Raw genomic sequence first — 23,459 nt, 5'->3', positions numbered from 1 at the left:
TTCGGACACGTTTTGATGGACACTGTCGTTCCACTTTTTTTTGCCACGGCTCTGCGGTACGACTGGAAGGTTAAAGTGACCTTTTCCGGTTAAAACTGAATTTTAGAAAATGAACTCGACGTACTTTTATCGGTTTTTATCGGTTTAAACCGAAAATGCCGAACCTAAAAACTGATCTTTTTCGGTTAAAACCGATTTTCTGAAAATGGATTCGGCGTACTTTTATCGGTTTAAACCGAAAACTCCGAACCCTAGATATAAGCGTGATACGCGACCTCTGGCGTAAGGCCGTGGTGAGACGTCATTGCGGTTGCCTGATTTCTCGACTTCTAAAGGCGACTGATCAGGTCACAATTGGTTTCCATTTTTGCTTTCAGTAAAAGGTACCCTTCGTAAAAATATGCAGAGACTGTAGTTGGAGATCACGGAGTCTTATACGTATCTATATCGGTATTCAATTCATATCCAGTGCCTTATCGTGCCTCGTGTCTGTTGGAATAATACCGCTGCGGCAAAGGAAAAAAACCTCGGGTCCGATTTCGTTCTATGTGGGAGAGAGAGAGAGAGTGTGTTGCTGATTGGACGTGGCGTCACAGGTTTCTTCGAAGCGCGTGTAATCGACCAGTGAGGTATTTTTGACCCGTTTACAAGTTCACGATAGGGCAGTATTTCGGCGAGAACTTCTCACTAACGCAGAAGCGGCGACAGAGGTCTGAGGGCCTCCGAAGTGCTCGTCTTGAGTCTTTATCTGCCGGTAGATTTGAGCTTCTGTACGACAACAAAGCAGCTCAAGATTTGCGAAGAAAGCAAGGGCTGTCAATCGCAACGAACGAGGCATAACAGATGATAACAATTTCCGCCTGCATCCGGCCTCGCTTCGCCGCGGCATTTCGTTTATAGCGGACAATTCACTTTTTTGTTTCTTGGCAGACGACGCACGGTGTTTTCTTGTTCTATTTTCGTCTGCGAATAACGTTTCGTAGCAAGAGGGAAACAATCCAAATTTTGGATATATATTGAAATAATCAGATTTATTTAATTTAAACTAGATTAACTTGATTTAAATCACTGTATCTACGGGGTGTTACCGAGAGATGTCGGAGCGTAAAAATGCACCGCGTAAGTCAGCCAATAGAATGAGCGCAATGAAACTCTTTAGAAATGTGTCTGTAGGCGGTGTATTTGTCATACTCGAATTTAGTGAGTATAAATTTTCAAAAACCAAACCAAGAAAAAAAAAAAAACCACAAAAAACGTTGTTTTTTTGCACGATAAAAAAAAAAAAAGAACAAACAGTTTGCTTTATGCTGGCACTCACAGATGGAATTACCGTACCTGCAGAGGTTATCCGCGTGAAACGTAGGAGGCGTTGCTTCAATGCGGCGCCGGTGGTGGCGCCGTCTGGGAGTGGCAGCATCAAGCAGAGCGTTTGTTTACTTCTTTTTTTCCCTCGCGTGCATAGAGATGTACAGTTTTTTTTTTCTCGTTTTAGTTTCTGGAAACTTATACTCACGACATTTGTGTGATAAATGCACCACCTAAACGCACCTCTGTGAAGAGTTTAATTGCGCTCATTTTATTGGCTGATTTAAGCGGTTAATTTTCCGCTGGACAACGGTCGAGAAAACCCTGTAGATGAAGTGTTTCTGTTCAACTAGATGCATTTTTAAATATAACAGAGTATTTATTAATTTTGTCCGTTCATTAAAAACAATTGGAACAAAGAGTTACTTAAACTTTCAAAGTATAATCTACCGATATATTTTTAATGATGCGCATTCCGCTGTAAACAGCTTGATTTTTTTTTTTTTGGTCGTGTGGGCAATTTGGGGATTCCAAGCGTTGGGCCCAGGTTTCCCCTCTGACCACTGATCTTTATGACAATTGCTGGATCGCGTTTGCCCGCTCCGTGAATGCGGCCACTGGCGGCCATCTTCTTGGTAGAAATATTACATCTACACTGTTAAAAATGAGTCGTGAAATTTACGAGGAAAGTTCTGGCAGCTCTATTTCCAAACATTTCCCGTCAAAATAACGTACAATCATTTTTTTAAAATTATGTGGGAAAAGTTGTCAAAAAAACGAGGCACCGCATTCTTAGTTTACGAGCATAGACGTGAAAATGACGATTGAATCGTTTTCAAATCTTCCCCCGTGAAAATAACGTACTGTCGTTTTTCTAAATTGACTAGGAAAGTCGTCATTTTTATTTGCGGCTTTGTACGTGAAAATTACGAGGAAATCTCTGGCAGCTCTATTTCCAAACAGTCCTCGTGAAAATGACGTACCGGCGTGTTCTGAAACTGTGTGAGAAAAACATAAAGAAAAGGTGGATTGCATTTTTCAGCTGAAAGTATGTATGTGTAGCATACAGTCATTATGATCAGTGTTCTTCACGTAATTATAAAGACAAAAATTTAAAGATTACTTATCACTTTATTCAAGTTTCCGAGCTTCCTCACTGTACACTCTCCTTGGTGATGATGGTGTGCCATTACATCCTGCGGGAAAAGAGAAGAGAAAATTACCCTATGCCACCCTATGATATAACGTCACATAACTCGCTCAAAGGACTATGAGAGGAAAGCAAGAAAGATAGTAACAGCTTCATCCTGACAAAAGGATGAGGAAAATTGGACAATAGCATTTCTGAAAGTCTGATATGTCAGACATTGCTGGTGTGCCTTCTTTGCATGCCCAGGGCTATGCTACAGGTAATAGTCTTCACTGCAGGGCACAACATTTATTACATCAAACCTTAGGCACCATAAAGAAAATGTGTGACAAACAATAGCCTTTTCCAGATTCAAGGTTGCAGCTGCTACACTTGAAGCCCATATGAATTGATGAAGGCCACAGCGAAAACATCCGCAAATGGCCATTTTTCAGGGCTGTGCTAATATTAAAATTTTCTTATAGCAGTTTAGTATTATACGGTATTTGATATTGGTTTCAACATTAATCGTACTACTGTAAACGGCTTAATTTTTGCAAAGGCTTACTGTTTGCGAGTTTATCGAAATTGCTTCAAATTGGTCATGCAAATAAGTAACCCCATGGCTACGAATACATTGAACATTACTCCTCATTGTGAAATTTTGTTCCCACAAAGTATTTCCAAAACTGACACTTCACAAAATGTATGAAATATCAAGCTCGCGAAAATAAAGTCGTTTACGCCAGTCGACCATTTCAAAGCGCTCGTAAAGTCACCATTGCAATGAATTGGCTTTGTTCAGTGCGCTTCTCCGCATGTGCACTGCACTGCGGAGAAGCGAAACCCATGGAGCAAACTCCGCAATCGCATTAATCGCGTTAACACCCAACACCACCTATAGAATAATAAAAGCCTGGGCATCGCCTCCTCTCCCTTCATGAAACGTCATCACAGTCGGATGGCGCTAACTCGGCTACTGGGCCCGAGTCCGACCTTCGACGCGCTGATGGAACACGAGCCCCGGCCGAACACTGACGCAGCACTCGTGCCCAATCTCAAACCTCAATCGATCTGGCTGTGATGACGGTGCGGAGGCCTTCTGCTTATCTAGGTGGTGGTGTAACACCCCAATCGCAAGAATCTCGCTTTGTCGCAGCGCAGACTCATACTTTGGTGGGAAATGCACACCTCTATACCGGAGAGGTTTTGACATGTACACAGGAGGAATTAAGAAAAAAATTTTAAAATGGTTATGTGAATGTTTATGCATCTGATGGATGTCGGTACTCCCCTCAAGGTCAAATTTAGAAGACAAATAACACTGTAGCTATTCTGTTATCAAGAATATGTATTAGGCTGCAATGTCCTAACATGCTATGTCACGACATTGCAGCAACAGTTCTAATTTGAAATTGAAGGATGAGCATGGCGAGAAGGCCATCAAATCGTGTATTTATACTCACAACCTCTATGTGGGCCTTGACCTGATGATAGCCAGAGCCACTACATAATTTGGATCAGAACTAACAGAGCTTTGGCAATGGGGCGATGATAACGAGATCAATTAGAATTTCATTTAAAAAGTATATGTATTGCCCTCATGCTGATTATGTACACTTATAAATCTATATGCCCATGCAGCATGCTGCTGACAAGCATAAATAAATGACAAGCTTTGCTTGCTGCCTCGATTACAACTGTGCAGCTTAAGCAGATCCTTGAGAATTTTAAGAGAGCATTCAGTTTGGTAATCAAAATTATTCACTTCTAACTTTATTTCAGTGGATGACTACCTGCCCCTGATATTAGGTATTTTTTTGTACCATACCTAAAGTTACTATTCGTGCACGATCATGCTCCTTCACTGACATATTACTGCATTTTGAAAACATATGTACTAAAGTAATCAAAGCAGCCTACAGCTAAACAAGTGATACCAACACTGTCAGGATGGCTGAGGCTAGCGTGACGGCACTAAGTAACAGGCTTGGAGAGAGGTGCAGACACTGTGATATTCAACTGAAAAGTTAATAAGCTCAAGTCACTATACACTTTAAGCCCAAAATTCATGATTCACACATGCCTATTATTCTCAGTATGAAGCCAAAGGCGAACCAAGTAGTAGTCCGTTGATTTATTACCGAAATAGAATACAATTTGAATACCAAACTGGATGCTTTGCTTATTTTTGGAAGGTTGCGATAAAAAATGCACTACTTAATTGGGTGAAAAACAAAGCCTTGTAACACAATCATGTGCATGATTACAGTCTACAAGTCGTTTTACATGTATACACATCATTCTATATCAAAGCTAACAGAATTTTCAAAAAAGGCCGCGAAAGTTATCAGAATGTCTTCTTCATTGCGCATTCGTAGGACTCTGTGGACATCAGTAAAGGGGATAACCGTCACAGTATGTTGACTAATTGACGAAAATTTGTTAGCTTTGTAACTAATGGCTTTATCGGCCATGCTGCAACAGCAGTGTTAAAAGCCAGCCAATATTAAAGGCTATCCCGACTTAAACAATTCACGAAATGCCAAGCGGCTTCCACATATTCATTGTCCAACTTTTGTGTTTTAATGTCGGATGCAAAAACCGCGCTCAGGAGCTCAAGAATTTGTGCCGTTAATGGTGGGTGGGAGAGTGACATAGTCGTACTGGGCACATCGTCACTATCTCGACAGTGTGTCCTTGGTAGATGCATCCGCGTCATACTTCCAAGATAAAAAAGGTGCGTCCGAAGTAACCACGTCCGCACAACATCCTGAGGTCTTCCCCGAGTACGCAATTTTCGAATCGGGTGACAAAAAAAGCAAATTTTTAGCATTCCATATCTTGAACCTTGTTGCTATACAGAAATTCTGTTAGTCTAATATTTACTGCCTTTGAAACTAGAATTGAAACGTATCCCATAAAACAATTAATTAAAAACATTATTAAAAAAGTTTTGTTCATTAGTTTTGATTAACATACTGCAACGGTTATCCCCTTATCTAATGTCCTCCGAGCCCCATAAACACACAGTGAGGGAATCATTTAAGTAACTCGTGCCGTTCTTTTTTTTTTTTTAATTTCGTTTGAATCAAAATAGACAGCTTTGTATACATGTATATAAAAATATTGAATGCATGTCCATCCCACTATAGAGGTCCACCTTTTCCTTAGGTAAAACTGGATCAAACTGGAGAAGGCCAGTTTTACATAAACCCCCAGCATGGTATGTACCAAGGGCCGCCAGAAATGATTGCTCACCTTAGAACACTCTGTGCGGCTTGAAGAAAGCGGCTTGCGGTCTTTGACGGTGGGTCTACCCGCTTGGTGCAGCTGGGACCTGCAAGAAAGTTAACGCAGCTTGCCATATACCAGAAACTAACAAAGACAAGGCCAGTATTACATAAACCCCCAGCAGGCATGCACCAAAGACCGCCAGAAATGATTGCTCACCTCACTGAACACTTTGTGCGGCTTGAAGACAGCGGCTTGCGGTCTGACGGTGGGTCAACCCGCTTGGTGTAGATGGGAACTGCGAAAAAGTTAATGCAGCTTGCCATATACCAGAAAATAACAAAGACAAGGTCAGTATTACATAAACCCCCAGCATGGCATGCACCAAAGACAGCCAGAAATTATTGCTCACCTCATAGAACACTTTGTGCGGCTTGAAGACAGCAGCTTGCGGTCTGAAGGTGGGTCAACCCGTTTGGTGTAGATGGGAACTGCGAGAAAGTTAATGCAGCTTGCTATGTACCAGAAAGTAACAAAGACAAGGCTAGTATTACATAAACCCCCAGCATGGCATGCACCAAAGACAGCCAGAAATGATTGCTCACCTCATAGAACACTTTGTGCGGCTTGAAGACAGCGGCTTGCGGTCTGACGGTGGGTCAACCCGCTTGGTGTAGATGGGAACTGCGAGAAAGTTAATGCAGCTTGCCATATACCAGAAAATAACAAAGACAAGGTCAGTATTACATAAACCCCCAGAAGGGCATGTACCAAGGACCACCAGTAATCATTGCTCACCTCAGAGAGCACTCCACGCGGCTTGAAGAGAGCGGTTTGCAATTTTTGTTGCTGGGACCTGCAATATATTTAATACAGCCTGGCGTATACCACAACGACAAAGCCAGTAATACATAAGCCTACAGCACATGTCCCAAGGACCACTACAAATGCACGCTCACCTCATGGAACATTCCATGTGGCTTAAAGAGAACGGCTTGCAATCTGTAATGGTGCGTGCACCTGTTTGGTGCAGCTGGGACCTGCAATAAATTTAGTACAGCTTGCCATATACCACAATGTAACAAAGACAAGGCCAGTAATACATAAGCCTAAAGCACGACATGTCCCAAGGATTGCTAGAAATGCTTGCTCACCTCATAAAGCACCCCATGCGACTTGAAGAGAGCGGCTTGCAACCTGAGGGTGAGTGCACCTGCTTGGTGCAACTGAAACCTGCAATAAATTTAATACAGCTTGCCTTATACCCACAAAGTTACAAAGACAAGACCAATACTACATAAGCCTCCAGCATGAAATATCCCAAGGACCACTAGGAACACTTGCTGAACTCATAGAGCTCTCCATGCGGCTTGAAGAGAGCGGCTGGCAATCTTTGGATAGTACCTACGGGTTCATTTCCCTTCCTTGATAAGCCTGAGCACTTTCGGATAAATGCCGCTCTTTGCGGTATGGCATGGTGCACACCTGGTACCTCTTTTGAGGTTTATCTGGCCAAAGTACCTATAACAAACATATAACAATTGGGTCACACACTGCAGTAGCCAGCAATACCACAGCAATGACAAATGTTAGAGAAGAGAATAAACATAAAATTATGTTTACTAACCAAAATATGTTAATTACCTTCTTAAGTATTGGTATAATGGGCTATGCTGCAATTGCAATTTTAAACGGAGACATTATTAAAGCCCAACCTAAATGAAACAATTTTGTGAAAAAGCAGCAAGTTTTGGGTAATCCATGTTTTTCGGAAATCGCCGGTTAGAGTTTTGGGGTTACATTACTCTCTTTAAAATTGCAATTGCGAAGAGGCCCATTAAACCACTAAATAATAATAATAATAATATAATACATTTATAGTATCTAGCGCACATCAGTTAGCATGACGGGCACATCACAGCCAACATGAGGCTTGTGGGATATGCCACCCTGAAATTAACAGTCCAACATAGCTATACTTTGAGCCCGAGTGCAAAGTGAAACAACTATATGCAGACGTCATTACGATGTCACAGGTGCCATGTGACACAGTTAGATGCAGACACACACCATGCACATGCACACCAACATATGCAAATGCAACGTTAGGTTTGAAAATAGCCACTGTAAAAAACAGGAAGCAATTATAACCTCGTTAAAAAAAATCATGCACTAATGATAATAAACGTAACTATACTAAACAAATAACGCAACTATACTAAACACAAATTCATTAAATCAAGTCCAAAGGGGAAGTGTCACGGCCGGGGTGTCTGAAGCTGCACAAGTGTAATCTACAGTGAAATAAGAAAAGTAAAAAGCTATGTAATTAAACTGTGACTTTACAATTTTCGGTTAATTAGTAAACATATTTTGACGTTTATCCGCCTGTTTAATGTCCGCCGAGCCCTACTATTATACAGTGAGGATGGCATCCACATATATATCACCTTCATTTTCCTTTACAGTCCGTTAAAGATTACAAAAAAAAAAAGATATATCACAAGAATCTTTCGACGTCATTTCAGGTGTCTAATGACTCAGGTGTGCAAATGAATGAACAGTACTCATCAATGAGAAATAAAACAAGAAAGCGCAGAAAAATAAATAAAATATAAACTTCTGTGAAGCCGATCAGCCGTTGGGTATGCTGAGCCAATTATCACGATTTTGCGAAATGTTCACCCCTAAACAGACAGTGCGGTGGAAGTTGCATGTTCGTTTGACCAGTCAACTGTCGATTCTGCACAACGTGGTCACCGCCTCTCGCATACTCACGCGGGGAGAGCGAGGTCAAGCGAAAAGAGGCTTTAATTATAGTTGGCGAACAAGTAGCTTGCACCGCACTGTCAGCGTAGGCGTGAACGGAATATAGGACATGCAAAAACCTAAAATATATGTACCGTATTTTCCGGGCTATAGTCCGTACCCGGTGTATAGTCCGCAGGGGCAAATTGGGGGTCTAAAGTAAAAGTTCTTGCTTAGATACTTAGATAGTCCGCGTGCCGTGCATAGTCGGCACCTGGTGCTTAGTCGACACGAAAATCTTCCTATAGACGGCACACCTTGACACATGTCTGCTTTCTTAGCACACAAAGAAGCCTACAATCAGGCACGTAGCCAAAATTTTGTTTCGGGGGGGGGGGGGGGGGGGGGGGGGTCTCCCCCTGGCTACGTGCCTGCCTATAATATACATAAATCATCATTAACATACTCTTTCACTCACAAAATCCGTCACATCTCCTCATAATGAACGATCTTGAAAAACAAAATTCGTGTATAGTCCGCACGCGTAGAGAGTCCGCACAGCCTAAAATTTCAGCTTTTAAACATGTATAGACCTTGGACTATAGCCCGGAAAATACGATATAAAAAATAAGCACACTGTTAAATATAAAGTCAGAGCCAGCAGCGAGCTGCAGAGTGGATGTTTACAACAATTAACCCTCCAAACTGCTTGAGAAATTTCCCGTCAAATTACGAGGGCGGTCAATAATTTTGTGCACGTCTTAGAGGCTCGTGAATCGAGTGCACTGGAAACTTCCGTTTTCGAAGCCGATAAAACGTCGTTCAATGACATTGCATCGTTACAAAGACGTTAGCCGCTCGCTTATGTTGTCTGGCTGCATGAATGTTGTTGCAAAAACAAACACAGAAACTAAGCTTCCATAAAAGCTCGTACTCGCGAGTTCTTCTAAGAGATAAGGCGCAGGGCTCTGAGTAAAGGCGCCGCCGCTGCAGCACGGATAAATAAACACGTGCATATTATAACGGAAACATAACGTGCTGAAAAAGAAACACCAAAAGCACGATGTGTCGGTGGACTCCCGTGTTCTCAGACCGCAGATTTCGAACACGCTCGAGCGCTTTCCGTCTTCAACCGAAAGCACTCGAACCGCGAACATGGAGAAATATTCGATTACAATACGTAAGCAAGACATTGCAAGGATAAAGTCACATTGCATACCTTGAAGTGGGCGATTTAGTCGTCGATGAGCTGATGAGGCCCTGATGCATCACAGAACACTACACTGACCACGATGTCAACAGCCACCGAGGCGAGTTCGACGAACGCCCGAGGAGCGATAGCATGGCGATAGCTGCTGCAACCTCTGTTTGCGCCTGCGCGGCACGGGCGCACGACTCGGAGCAAAAGCAAAACCGCAAAACAACAGAGATGGGTGTTGCAACAACGGCAACAACGCACCAACACCGCCATTCTGCGAGAGAGGAGGGCCGCGAAAGAGCTGCGGGGCTGCGCCGCTGCGCGCTGCGCGGCGGGGCATTCAACTCCTCGCCATCTGCGCATGCTTGCACTCCTGGGATTTCGGCTTTTCTGGAAGGCTCGGCTCTCGCGCCAAATAAATAATGAGGGCATCCTCGTATTTTGAAATGATGAGCGTGCCCGTCTTTTTTGACGAGGGAAAGACACGTCAAATTGACGTAAATTTTTTACAGTGTAGCCAAGGTACAGCTGCTGCAACCACTATCATTCATCCATGGCAGACAGCGTTCTGGCAGTTGTGGTGGCAGGCTGCCATCAAAATAGCGGGGGTGATATTGCGTGCTTGATTGAAATTGTTTGACGAAACATATTCTTAAAACCCGTCGTGAACGGTAGCCCGATCTTTGAGGACCCGGTAAAAGTTTCACGAAACTGCGGCACCGGGGAAAAGCAGCACAGCACGCATCGGACGTAATGAATAATAATAAATAAATAAATAAATAAATAAATAAATGTTTATTTTTCCATCACATTCATGATGGAAGGAGACCGAGGAAAAAAGCTGCGTAAATGCAGCTTGACGAGTCCTCGGCCCCCTCCCTACTATCAGCAGCAGTGGCAGCTCGCAAAGAACACAAAGTAAAAAGAAAAAAAAATACAATCTCAGTTAACAAAAATACAAAAAATACAAGCTCAGTTAACCGAAGTGTCTCAATGACATGCAGAATGCAGCAAGATTAACTCTAACAATTCAATAAAAAGGCACGATTATCACATCAAAAACATACATATTCAGAGATATCAAGTCGCATCGAAAGAAGCATCGAAAGCAGACGCCGGCACGGAGTCTGCTTTCGATGCGAGCTGCGCTGCTTTCCCACGGTGCTACACTTACGTAGAACTTTCGCCGGGTCCTCAAAGATGAGGCTACCTTTCATGCCGGATTTCAAGAATCTGCTTTGTCGAACAATTTCAATCTAACACGAAATATCACCCACAGTACAGTGTACTAGATCTACGGCCATTTTATGGCAGCCTGCCGCCATTGCGCTGTCCGCCATATTACTACAAATGCTAGAGATAAATAAGTCTACAAAAAGATGGCCGACCGTGGCCGCACTCCCGTCCATAGGCGGAGCAGGTAAAACGCGATCCAGCAAATAGACGTAGAGATCAGTGCCTCCGACAAACATGAGTGGTCATCTTGACCACGAGGGGGCCAAGGGCAACTGGCCACGCGAGCGGCGCTCCGCCGCTGAGAAAGGGCCGTCGGAGCGGATGCGCGGGGGCTGTTGGGATCGCGGCGCTGGCGATAGCGCTCATTAAATGTTAACGTGTTGCTGAACCGATGTGCTGTGTCATCCCCCGAGACGGGTAGCAGCGAGGGAAATCCCACAGTCGTGAAAAATAATTATTTGCTGCTTTATATAGATTTGCGTACAATAATACATTACTTTTTGTTTCTTTGGCGTTCTGATTTGCCTGGAAAGGGATATTGTACTTAAGTGACGAACGAACTGGAAGGTCGAAATAAATCTCAACACATTGATTTCTTAAGAAAAGCATTGCGTTCTGCTTATGTTCAGTCTGCTTCATGAATCTTTGATTTAAATACAAACGAAACGCATGTAGAAAACATCAAATAATTGAAGAATGTCGAATAAAAAGTATATTGGGTAATATTCTTGTGGGAAAGGTTTGATTTATATTCCATTAGTAAACAGGTGTGATTTGAAATATATATAAATCATAATTTAAGTCCAGGTTTAAGATATTTTACTTTTTATTCTCCGTCCTGTTCGTAGCAGACAAACGCGGTTCTTCGCCCGCCTTAGCAGACAAACCGTCTGTGAACGATATCTGAGCTCGCTCTTTAAAAAGCAAATTATAGATATCGCTCTCGCTGCGACACCAATTGAAACCCTGGAAAGGCGTTCCGAGTGATTACTGATTACGGCTCAGTCAGCGGCGATAAACGGAAAATCGCTCCGACGGGCAGCACCCTCTTGGGAGCCGCCGCTAATTTTCAGTTTGTGATGTAGGCTGTCTTCAAAGCACGGATGTCTGCGATAAAACTTGGTATGCTAAAACGGACAGCGAGAAATCGGTCACCGGCCGTAATAACTGGACATAATTTACGTAAATTGCGCATTGTATCTGAGCCAACTGTCATTTTAAATTTTGATGCATCACCTCGCTGTACATCAAAGCTAATAAGAAAGTAATACTGACAATTTTTTTTATTCGCAATTGTCAGCGATAGTGGAATCGCGGTGTGAGAATCGTACTTCCTAGGTCTCGAGTGAACGGCTTCTGAATTTAGGTGTTTGTTTACATCTTCCTGACGTGCAAGTAAGGAGTAAGGTTCTAATATCGCTATTATTTTACAAAATTAAAATCAGGCGTCGCAGAACCAACCTGGATGGTAGTCCTGATCTACAACAATCATCGAGATGACAGCCATTTTTGTAGGCACCAGTGCGACGCTTATAGGTCGTGAAAGTTGCTAAAAAATGAACTGAAAAAAGAAAAAGAAAGAGCGAACAATTTCTTTCTGTAACACACTCGATCCCGTTACGAACTAGGGTCACGTAGGTGTTGTGTCAGCGTTCGACTGATAGTAACTGGTGGTCAATCATTCGAAACGCGAGCCTTTGCTGAATGCTGATAGATCAGTCGGGTTCAATACGATATGGTTGTGGGCGGAAAAAATTCAGCACTACCGTATCCAGGGTGGCACTAGACGGACCTTCCGTCGTAAAACATGTCGGTAAAATTGGCGTCTGCTGATATCAAGTTTAAACCTTCACCGAATGTGCGGAGAGCAGGTTAATTTTATCGCGTGAAATTTCAAGGCGTAGTTCTCTTTTTTTTTTTTTTTATAAGAAACGAGAGCAAACACCTCGCCGAAGTCAAGGTTGTGTGCTTTCGCGGACGACCAAGTTAGCGACGCGATTCATTTGCGGCGCCTTCTCCCGATAGTAGCAGCGAGCCAGCGATGCTCTTTGTTGACTGCTAGCTTTGCCCATCGGGAGATGGCGCTACTGGTAAATAGCGTCGCTAAGTCGGTTGTCATGCGAACGCGCCCAACCTTCCTGACTCCAGCCTTTTTTACTTTTTAGAGGAAGAGAGCTGCGCTTTAAAATTTCACGCGAAAAAAATGATCTGTCTGCGCGGTGCACGTACCTTTGGGGAAAGTGTGATCGTCCTATGCGCGATCGCCGATGTTTCCGGCTCATTTTATTGCGGAAGGTCCGTTCGTGGCCACCATCCTCCATCGTACTGCTGGACGAGCTAAAATTTGATGGAACCGATTATGTAGCGACAAAAGTGCTTCGTTACGGAGCTCAATGTATTTGCGCGACTTCTATCAATCACTAAAGAAAGCACGGCGAAGGCGCCGCGATTCGGCGCTTTTTTTGCTACATTAGTTTAGCCGGTGATGGCAAAGCCAAAAAGAGAACAAGTTCTCTGACGATGCACTTCTGCTACTGACTGATCGCCTCTATCGGATATGATAGTTCCGGCTGCGGTCAGCCTTAAAGCGAAACGAAAGTGGAGTTGGTGTACCTGCTCGCGGGTATAGTGCGCAGGAAGCGAGGAAGAAGAGAACTTGCTTCGAAGGAAGCAAGGAGACGCGAAATAGCGGGGGCAAAGAGACGCGAACTTTGCACCCCACTCTCAATCGAGCGCTCACTCTGCGAGATCTTTCAGAGACAGGACGATGTTCCTGCGTTGAGGCGCAAAGTTCGTCCATGCAACTTCACCTTGAAGCGAGGCTGAATAGAGTCAGTTTCACGAAACCTGTTTTCGGTCCCGCCGCATGCGGCCATGCTGCAGAACGGCTTCCGTCATTTTTTTTTCTTCTAGTAGCTCGGACGTAATCGATAAGTTGTTTGCGTCGTTCTAAGTCTGGTTATACGCATAAGCATGGTGATTGGATACGTGGACGACGGAACTCGTACGAACAGCGCGAAAAAAAACTGACATCTCGAAAGGAGTGTAAGAACTCAGCGCTTTGTTTGTATGCTCCTTTTACTAAACCTCCGTTTTCTCGAGATGCTTCTTTTCACCGAAGCTATGCAAAGCCAACTAGCCAAACTACACGCCTTGCATTGTTTTATTCTTATCTCATCTTTTATCGACTTTTTCCCCGACCCGCCAGCGCCCGCCGGGGCCATTTTGACTGCCGACGAGACGACTGCTCAAGCCCCGGCTCATATTAACTTCGAATAAAAACCGATACGTACACAAGTAAAGCACCAGCCACCAGCCGATTAGTCTTTTCGTCGATAACTTCCCCGGCCGGCACAGTCGGTCACAATGCGAGAGCTCGAGCGAGCTGCAGGAAAACAATGCTCCCTCGCGCAGAAACCCCATAGCACAATCATATAAGACGAACGTTTGCGCATGGATTGAGGCGAAATATCGGGAAGTGCGTCATTCGAAACCGCTTAATATATATTCTTTGTTTCCTCTGTCTTTGCAACGATAGTGCGGGAAAAGGGCGACTTCGTTTTTAATTTCATTACCACATGTCTTTCTTCGAGCATTCAGGCGCCTCGCTATGCCAGCTTGCTGTTTGCCGTTTAAAAATACGCTTATTGCTCGACAAATTGAGCGTGATTGATTGACTCGATGCTGCCATCGGGAATTCGTTGTGAGTGTGGTCCTTGATCTGGTTTCCCCCAGACGATCAATATGAAGACTACAAAAACGCGGGAAAACTTCGGTGGCTGGATCCTACCGGAGGAGCAGATGGACAAGCTCCGGAAGACTCCGTACCACTACAACGCCAGTGCAGGGTCCATCCTTGAACTGCTTTTCTTGCAGAGGTCAGTACTGCGCCGGTATGGCATCAGTTTCTACAGGCGCTTGCAAGCTCAGTTTTCTGAACGCAGTCATGTTTATGTAGGTGTTTGTGTTTACAGTTGTGGAAGCGTGCGTGGAAATGTGAGGCAGATGAAAATGCCAGAGAGCCTGACGAGGCCTTTCTTCCTACGAAGCTCATCCTGCGCAAAATAGGCGCCATCAGTGCCCCGAAAACTTTCGTCTGCCAGGTTTGGGGTGTTTCCATTCATGATAGCGTCATATGGCCAAGATGTCTTTTTTTTTCTTTAGAGCGCAGCTCTTAGGCGCCCGTTTCAGGCTGGAGCGGAGTCGCCGTCGCCGTCGGCGTAACCGACAGTGCATTATGGGTAAATTTCCCCGCTAAATCTAGCGGAAAAATTTCCCCGCTAAATCTAGCGGAAAAATTTTCCCGCTAAATTTAGCGGAAGAATTCCCCCGCTAAATTTAGCGGAAAAATTCCCCCGCTAGATTGAGCGGAAAAATTCCCTCGCTAAATTTAGCGGAAAAATTCCCCCGCTAAATCTAGCGAGAAAATTTCCCTGCTAAATCTAGCGGAGAAATTTCCCCGCTAAATTTAGCGGAAAAATTTCCCCGCTAAATCTAGCAGAAAAAATTTCCCCGCTAAATCTAGCTGAAAATTTCCCTGGGGGTCACGTGACCCTCCGAGGTCACGTGACACCCCCGGCTCACGTGACACCCCCGGGTCACGTGACACCCACGTGACCTTGGGGAGGGGGTCATATGACCCCACCAAGGTCACTTGACCGCACCCCAGGTCACGTGACCACCCCCCAGAAGTCACGTGACCCCTTCTTCCGAGAACACGTGAATCTCAGTACCCTTCCCTTCTCCTCCTCAAGAGCTGCGCTCTAATTCGGCGTTACAGGGAGTTGTAAACGGCTTTCATTTTTTGATGGAGAATGCAGGGTTTTAAAAAGCCAGAAAAAGCCGAGGTATAGTCAAACTTGACCTTCCTTGGTCGGAGTCTGGATATATTGGCTTTAATCTGCAAAACAAATGTCAAAATTAAGCCTCACTGCTTGTTCTTCGGCTGTCATCTGGCATTTTTTAGCCTAAATCGCCAAATGGGTGCCAGGGTTAGGCTTCCCTTTGGGTTATTAGGATTTTATGTTGCAACTTTGTCCCAAATTACCGAACAAGGGTCAAATTTAGATTTCACTGCTTTTCGGTTCACACGTGGCGTCTGTGACTGAAGTCTGGCACTTTGGCAATTATACGGCAAGCCAAAGAAAAGCCATAAAATGCCGAAGAAACATACTCTGGCACTAACTAACGCCTCGGAGCAAATCGTATCAGGCCCAAGTTAAAGGGGCCATGAAACGAATTTTGGGATGGGACAAATCATTTTAAATTGGGACTTTACTAATCGTATATCGTTTAGTTGGCCAAAAGAGAGAGGGTAGGAAGTCAAAAGCCAGCTTTTCGGTACGAACATTTGAAAATATAGCAGACTATTTTGTACCTTCTTTCCTTCGAAAGCTTTCCGCCTTTTCACTATGATACATCCGCGGTTCCCAAAGCGCATCAGCGGTGCCAACCTGACGTCGGTCGAGCCCAGCTCACGCATTGGACACGAGAACTGCGTCACTCGGACGTATCCGTTCGTCAACAATAAATTCGTCGACGAATATTCGGATTCGCGTTCGTGGCCAATGAGTACCCTGACGGAACTTATCGTCACTGGGAAATGACAAGTTCTATGGTGTGCATAAAAAGCACGGTGGAAGCTAGGAGTCCACCGTGCTTCGCACCGGTGCCGAAGAATGTCACGACAACGTGATTTCACAATTCGCATTTGAGTTGAGTATTAAAGCTAAGGAGGAAGAAGTAGGAAAATCGTTTCATGACCCCTTTAAGCCACTAGGATTGCCAAGCTTTTACCCACTTAGGCGTTTTGTTTTTGGCATTCTTCCTGGGGGCCAGACCACCTTTTGAAGCGCGGCCGTTTGCTACAGGGCCCGTGCAACTGTGAAACGCTCTACCTCAGATTTGAGCATATCGAAGGTTTTTTAATGACTCATCAAATTTTGTTAGCCGCTCATGACAGAATGGCGTAGTGATGCACAGTACAGCCCGGCGCCCACAGGGCCTATGTTACGAAGGATAAGCATTGTAAGAGGCAAGGCCTCGTCAAGCTTTCTGGCATTCTCTTCTGCCTTACATTTTCACGTGCATCTCCCCCCCAAAAAAAAAATAAAAATAAATAAAAAGTTAGTTTTTGCATTAAAATGGCCGACTGCATTTCAATCTATCCAAAACAGCGCCCTTGTATGTCTTTCTTTGTGTATCACCATCTGTTGTTCTCAACTTTGGTCGTTGTTTCTGCCTATTCGCCTTTTTGCTTGTTAGGAAACGAACTCAGTGGTGCCACCTACTGGTTAGCCGCAGCACACTTCCGGTTCACGTATATTTTCTAATTTTGTTTACACATCATTGTTCAAAATAAGAGTGAATGAAGTCTTACAGTGCCATAAGTGGCCACTTCCAGAAGATAGCGTGTATATCTGACTTAGAAAATACTGCGAAACCAGCTGTCTATTTCAGAACCGGAAGTCGTTGGGGGCTATTTGCACACTGGCGCCACAACGTTTAAACTCACGTGAGAAAAAGGAAATATCACATTTCAAAGTCACCCAGGCTTTCATCGTAAAAAAAACTATTAATCCATTCGACATATGGAAAATTGCTATACATAAGAATTGCTGCTGACATTCCCGTTCACTTTTGGATAACGTTATTAGATCAACTCAGTTACGGAACAGCCCGCAGACGCCGCTTGCACCAGCAGTTTTTTACCTCTTCCCCCAAGGTCCGCCTCCTGTCGATCTACGCGCCTTCGTTTCTTTGGGATACGGCTGATAGGGTAACTAGAGCTACGCAGGTTTTGAAACACAGCGTCTAGATGGCGCTGCACCTTTAGCGTCTCCGAAGAATGCAATTTTGAAATGCATCCTCTAGAAGGCGCTTCTAAAGACGGACGGCTGAAGCCCTGGATGGCTTTGTATTAAGTTTCAAAGTACACCCGTGAGCAGTGTTGTACACGTTCCTCAAAAAAAGGAACGTAAGCTCGTTCCTCGTTCCTTCTGATTTTTGGAACGCGTTCCCGTTACAAGTTACATCTATGAAAGAGGAACTCGTTCCCGTTACAGTTAAAAAAATGTAACGTATCGTTACATGTACGTTACATTTGTATTTTGCTAATTACTATCTTTAGTTAAATCAAGAAGAGTTTTTTTTTTTATCTATCCCATTAGTAGTCAACATACGAGTTTGCATGTCGTTATGGAGAGGAAACAGGAGAAGAAAACAAGCGGAATCAGGGTTTCATTTGTTGATATATTCAAGTTAAAAATCTCAGCTTTTAACCATATTCATATTTGTAGTAGACGATTGAGACGAGCCGAATGTACTTTTACCCAACATTGTACGAGCGTTTTATAACAACCTCACACGTTTCAATTGAACAAAGTCCCTTGTTCGAACTTAACAACAGTTGCTTCTCGATGTTGCTGTCCGCAAGACGAGCAAGTCGAGGAGAGGGTAGGGCTTTTGGAAGGTCAGTCTTAAAAACTACAAATACTTCTTTGTACGTTGGCTTTGTTGTTCATTTTGAAGGGGGGGGGGGGGGGGGGGACAAGAGAAGAAATGAAGTTTTCTCTTTGTGTGTATCTTTTAAGTGACCAATGTTCAGGATACAAGGGTGCGCTCGATGTTTGGCAGAATGTGATCTTGTTGTAACTGTAGGCCTCGTTATGGAAGTTCACAAGTGGCTGCAGTCGGCCTTAGATTTGTGGGTGTATGAGGATTCGTGGAACCAAAGAAAGTAGCTGAGTTTGAAACAACCCTCTTTCTTTGTCTTTCCCTACGACAAAAAGCCTCGCTTTTTGTACCGCAGTTTCGGACACTCAAAAAGGAACCAACGTCCACCAGCTCTCCTGCACCGGAAACTGTTAACAAGCGAGGACCACACAAAATAATCCATAAGATTAGTAGTCAAAAAGGTAACGAGATCCTGCACTTCGTAAAGATACTGTTTTTGTACTTTCAAAATTTTCCTGTTCGAAACAAAATAAAAATTACCCCACTGAACGGAAAAAAAGGAACGCCGTTACTCTTTCCGTTCCAGTAAAAATGTAACGCGTTCCCGTTCCAGTTCCAGCGATGCGAAATGGAACGGCCACGTTCCTTCGTTCCTCCTAAAAGGAACGCGTTCCAGGAACGCCGTTCCTTGGAACGCCGTTCCGTACAACACTGCCCGTGAGCGATATGAAGGTGAACAGCCCTCTTCTTGCTTTTGACGCTCCTGCAAGTTTTGGAACAGGCTCTGTTCCAGACGAGGGCTGGAACGCAAAGTTTAGACCCCAAGCCACGCACCATTTGAGACGTTGAGAGGTAATATAGCTTTAGGATCCGTAAAGCAGGCAAGAAACCAGGTAGGGTATTCACCTTCATATTGCCGGCGGGTGCACCGCCAAGCTGGTGCAGGCTGGGACACGCTTGAGTCAAAAATGGCGGAGCGTCACCGCCAGGGTCTCACCGCCAATCTTGTTTGTCGCGGCGGCGCGGCGACGGCATATACAGTGGACAAATAGGAGCGTGCTTGCAAACGGCGGCGCGTCACCGGCAGCCACAGCAGACCAATAGGAGCGTACACGTCTGAATGTGGGATACGCCATGAGCCGAAAATGGCGACGCTTTGCCGGCATAATATAGGAGTGCCCGCGGCACGATCAAACGATGGCGCTATACTTAGATTAGACAGGATATCCAGCGATTTTTGGGTGGCGGGCAGAGCCCGCCACCCACGACAGAGCTGAGCTAATAGCGTTGCTGACGGTCCTCCTAACAGGCACGCCTTTTCGAAGTATCGCCACCTTCTTGCCCATCTCTTTTTCCTGCAATTATACGAAGGATTGAGAGACTGAGGCGATGAAGCGTCGTGTAAGGATGTTCGTCACATGTCAACACGCGTATCACGCGTGTCGACAGGCGACGATGGTTGGCCGGTAACTAGTGGATCACACGGAGACTGACCAATGTTAAAGGCGTTACCGAAAAGAAGTGACAAATTACGTTACTCTTTACTGGCTAACAAAGGGAATTCGTAACCGACCTACGTTACCTCAAATAAAATGAACTCATTACCGACTTCCGTTATTTCAAAATAAAAACGAACACATTACTGTTATTGTTACTAAGTAAGTAACGCAGGTTGCTTTTTGTTACTTTTTGTTTATGAATTAGAACGTTTCACTGTTCTAACGTTAAAAGCATGCATAAGCCCCGTGTTTCAAAAAACATGATGTCCATGCAGTATGCACCAACAAGCTCAACTACAGCCTGTTGCCCGTGCAGAGCTTAACATAATTAATTCAAATCTTTAACGGTTCTACCCAAATGCTCACAAGGAATAACTCGAAGAAAAAGGCGACAAATGCAAGAATTCATATGACGTATAACCTAGAAACACCAAAAATAGAGGTGTATCATTCAAGTTTAGGAAAGAAGATCTACACGGTATTAGCGCACACGTAGAGAGAAGAGAGAAGTTACAGGAAAGAGCTGCTACTCACAACTATATTTACTGAGATGGAGAGAAGGAAGAACATTGTAAAAAATCATCACCCCCATTGAAGATGAAAAAAGAAGAAAGATGAAAAATAAATATTAGGGTGTTCCCTCGGCGGACACATGCTTCAAACATCAGGTCATTTGTTTAAACACCAGATCCGTTGTTGGCCGACACGTTGCCGTCATGCAGGGTGTTTTGCATCAATCTTGGCTCGTGCGGGATCTTCATTGTCAAAGATGAAGACTGGTGCACTGAACACTGGTGCACTAAGAAACATGCCAAGCCTTTTCTTCCGTGCATTTCAGGCGTGGTATATAATATACCACTCCCGTGTGGCAAGAGCTACGTCGGTCAAACGGGAAGATGCCTTAACGATCGACTACGCGAACATGATTACTCTCTGAGAGCCACAGTAGGAGGCCATCTTGCAACACACTATAATGAGTGCAAATGCAGTCCGCTATTCGGGGAAACAAGCATCCTAGGGAGGCACAACGCCAAACTGACCCGCGAGGTGCTGGAAGCCCACCTTATCCTATCTGCTGATAAGGAATGCATCAGTGCTGAATCAGTGTCACTAGACAGTTATAGCATAGCGTTGCTGGATCTTACGTACGCAATACGCAATAGTATAGCGTACGCTAAAATGACCTGCTCGGACCGAATTTAGTTGTGCGTTACGTTTTCGAGTGAACACCGCGCATGATCTTGGTTAAATTTGCTAGAGCCGTAGAATTCCGCGCGCTTATTGCGCAACCATGCTCCTGGAAAAAAATATTGAAAAAGAAAAAGTGTCCAATCATTTCATTTCAGATTAAACCAAGCCACAGCTGCCTTGTCAAGCGCGCTTTTCTGCGGGGTACAGAGGCTACGAGTACGAGTGCGTAGCCAAATTCAATCACGGAGCCTCTGTCAGTCGTCCCGTGCGAACAGCACCTTTTATCAATGCTATCGCGGAATGAAATTAATGACCCTGATGTCCAGTGCATAGCGAGAACTTCGGCGATTTCTTTTAAAGTCGTTCATCCGTCGGCGATGAACTGTAGGAACAGGCTTAGCGTTGAGCAGACCACTTTGCACTCCTTCAGCTGCAGGGAGATCTGATTCGACCGCGGTAGGTCCCAGAAAGGGTCGCCGAGCTGAACACCACGCAATTTCACGTAACACAGAACTTCGAAAACACCACGTCGCCTTTGCTGCGCCAGTCGAGGCAACCGCCATCTCGAAACTGACGCTCTCGTTGGGTCCGAGATCTCTTGAGAGCGTCCTGCAAGGCCCGCTAGCCAGCAACGCAAATTCCCCAGCGTTGCGTGCGTACGCTATACGCTAGCCCTTCTATTGTGTTCTGCGCATGCGCACTCACGACCCGCATTCTCCTTGCGTACGCAAAGCTATAGCGTACGGTCCACTAAAACTGTCTACTAAGAAACAAGGAAACAGACTTTTGAAGCACACAATGAAGGACCAGCATGAACCACGGTTGCGGCAAAACTTCAGGCAAGATGACAACGCGAGAGCCACTGATCTCAATGACAATTGCTGGATCGCGCTTGCCGCTCCCGCAAGTGAAGCCACCGGACTTCACTCGCTTCGGATACGATATCCCGTTTTGCTAGCCTTTTGCTGCGGTTTTCCAGCGTGCTGTAGACACGTTTTCTACTCGTTCGTCGTCATTCGCCGAGGGAGTTTTTTGAGACTCTGTGTATTGTTGAGACTTGCGGTTGGGAACACGTGGAAAATTTTACGAAAGTGCAGTGTCGCAGGAAAAAGGCACAATGCGTCGAAAGGAAGGGCTGGCGGCGTACCCAAAGCTTCCTTGGCACGCCGAAGTGCCGTGTCTCTGTGCCTTCGCGCGCTTGGATACCGACCAAGAACCGACGCCGTGCGAATGTGTTTAGCGAGTGCAATGTGCGTGAAGCCGTATCAAAAGGTACAACTCGTCGAAAACGTGTCGCCGGTGTCGCGGCGTGATCAAAGCTTCCTTGGCACGCCGAGTGATGCATCTTTGTGCCTTCGCACGCTTGGATACCGGTCAAGAATTGACGCCGCGCCAAAGTTCTGAACGTGTGTCGCGCGTAGATGCCTTTAGATCATCTATATACCGGCCACGGAGTTCTGGATCGTCCAGCTGTTCCGGTGAGTTGCTATCAATAAAAGGGGGAGATCTGCACGTGTTCTTATGTACTATATTAACCATGGCTATGTCCCAAATCTACTCTAATAGATTCCGTAAGAGCACGAATAGGGCAACGTTGTGGAGCCAGGGGGGTTTTCGAAAGCAAAAGTACAAGACGGCGAGAATGAAAATCTTTGAAGCGGGGCCGATATGGTCGTGTGCAGTCTGTTGACCAATTACAATTAGGCGAGCCGCGCTCAAACGTCAGGTGCAATTAAGTAGGTTGATCATAAGCCAGCACTGATCAGTGATGAGGAGCTGTTGTGCACGGTATTGTGTAAACCGTCTAAGGACGAAAAAAAGACGTACCTTCCCCCCATCTTCCGTCGCTAGTGGACGCTGGATTAAGCTCGTTCCTAAACCGCGAGGGGAAAAGACGCTGATCCAGAGGCACGAACAGCTTCACGCACATTGCACTCGCTAAACACATACACACGGCGTCGGTTCTTGGTCGGTATCCAAGCGTGCGAAGGCACAGAGACACGGCACTTCGGCGTGCCAAAGAAGCTTTGAACACGCCACCAGCCCTTCCTTTCGACGCGTTGTGCCTTTTTCCTGCGACACTGCACTTTCGTAAAATTTTCCACGTGTTCACAACGGCAAGTCTCAACAATACACAGAGTCTTCAAAAAACTTCTTCGGCGAATGACGACGAACGAGTAGAAAACGTGTCTACAGCACGCTGGAAAACCGCAGCAAAGGCTAGCAAAAACGGCAAATCGTATCCCAAGCGAGTGAAGTCCGGTGGCTTCACTTGCGCTGCAGCGAACAAGCGGGGAAGCGCGATCCAGCAATTGTCATAGAGATCAGTGGCGACAGCCGACTACGGATGAGGTGCTTGTCTTCATCTTTGACAATGAAGAGCCCGCACGAGCCAAGATTGATGCAAAACACCCTGTATGATGGCAACGTGACGGCCAACAACAGATCTGGTGTTTAAACAAAT

General features: G+C 45.0%; 1 protein-coding gene across 1 annotated transcript in view; it reads left to right on the top strand.

Annotated features, from left to right (window-relative positions):
- LOC115308496 (cholinephosphotransferase 1) overlaps nucleotides 1-23,459 on the top strand; it is an 87,943-nt gene that overhangs the window by 41,592 nt on the left and 22,892 nt on the right. Inside the window, exon 2 of the mRNA XM_040206065.3 lies at nucleotides 14,586-14,728. Coding sequence (XP_040061999.1) covers nucleotides 14,595-14,728 — 134 coding nt within the window. The 5' untranslated portion in view covers nucleotides 14,586-14,594. The remainder of the gene's footprint in view (nucleotides 1-14,585; nucleotides 14,729-23,459) is intronic.

This window comes from Ixodes scapularis, unplaced genomic scaffold (assembly GCF_016920785.2).
Source record: "Ixodes scapularis isolate PalLabHiFi unplaced genomic scaffold, ASM1692078v2 PGA_scaffold7__128_contigs__length_106722199, whole genome shotgun sequence".
Classification (NCBI taxonomy): Eukaryota; Metazoa; Arthropoda; class Arachnida; order Ixodida; family Ixodidae; genus Ixodes; species Ixodes scapularis.
Note: the sequence above shows the minus strand (reverse complement) of the source record. Positions and strands in the feature narration are given on the sequence as shown.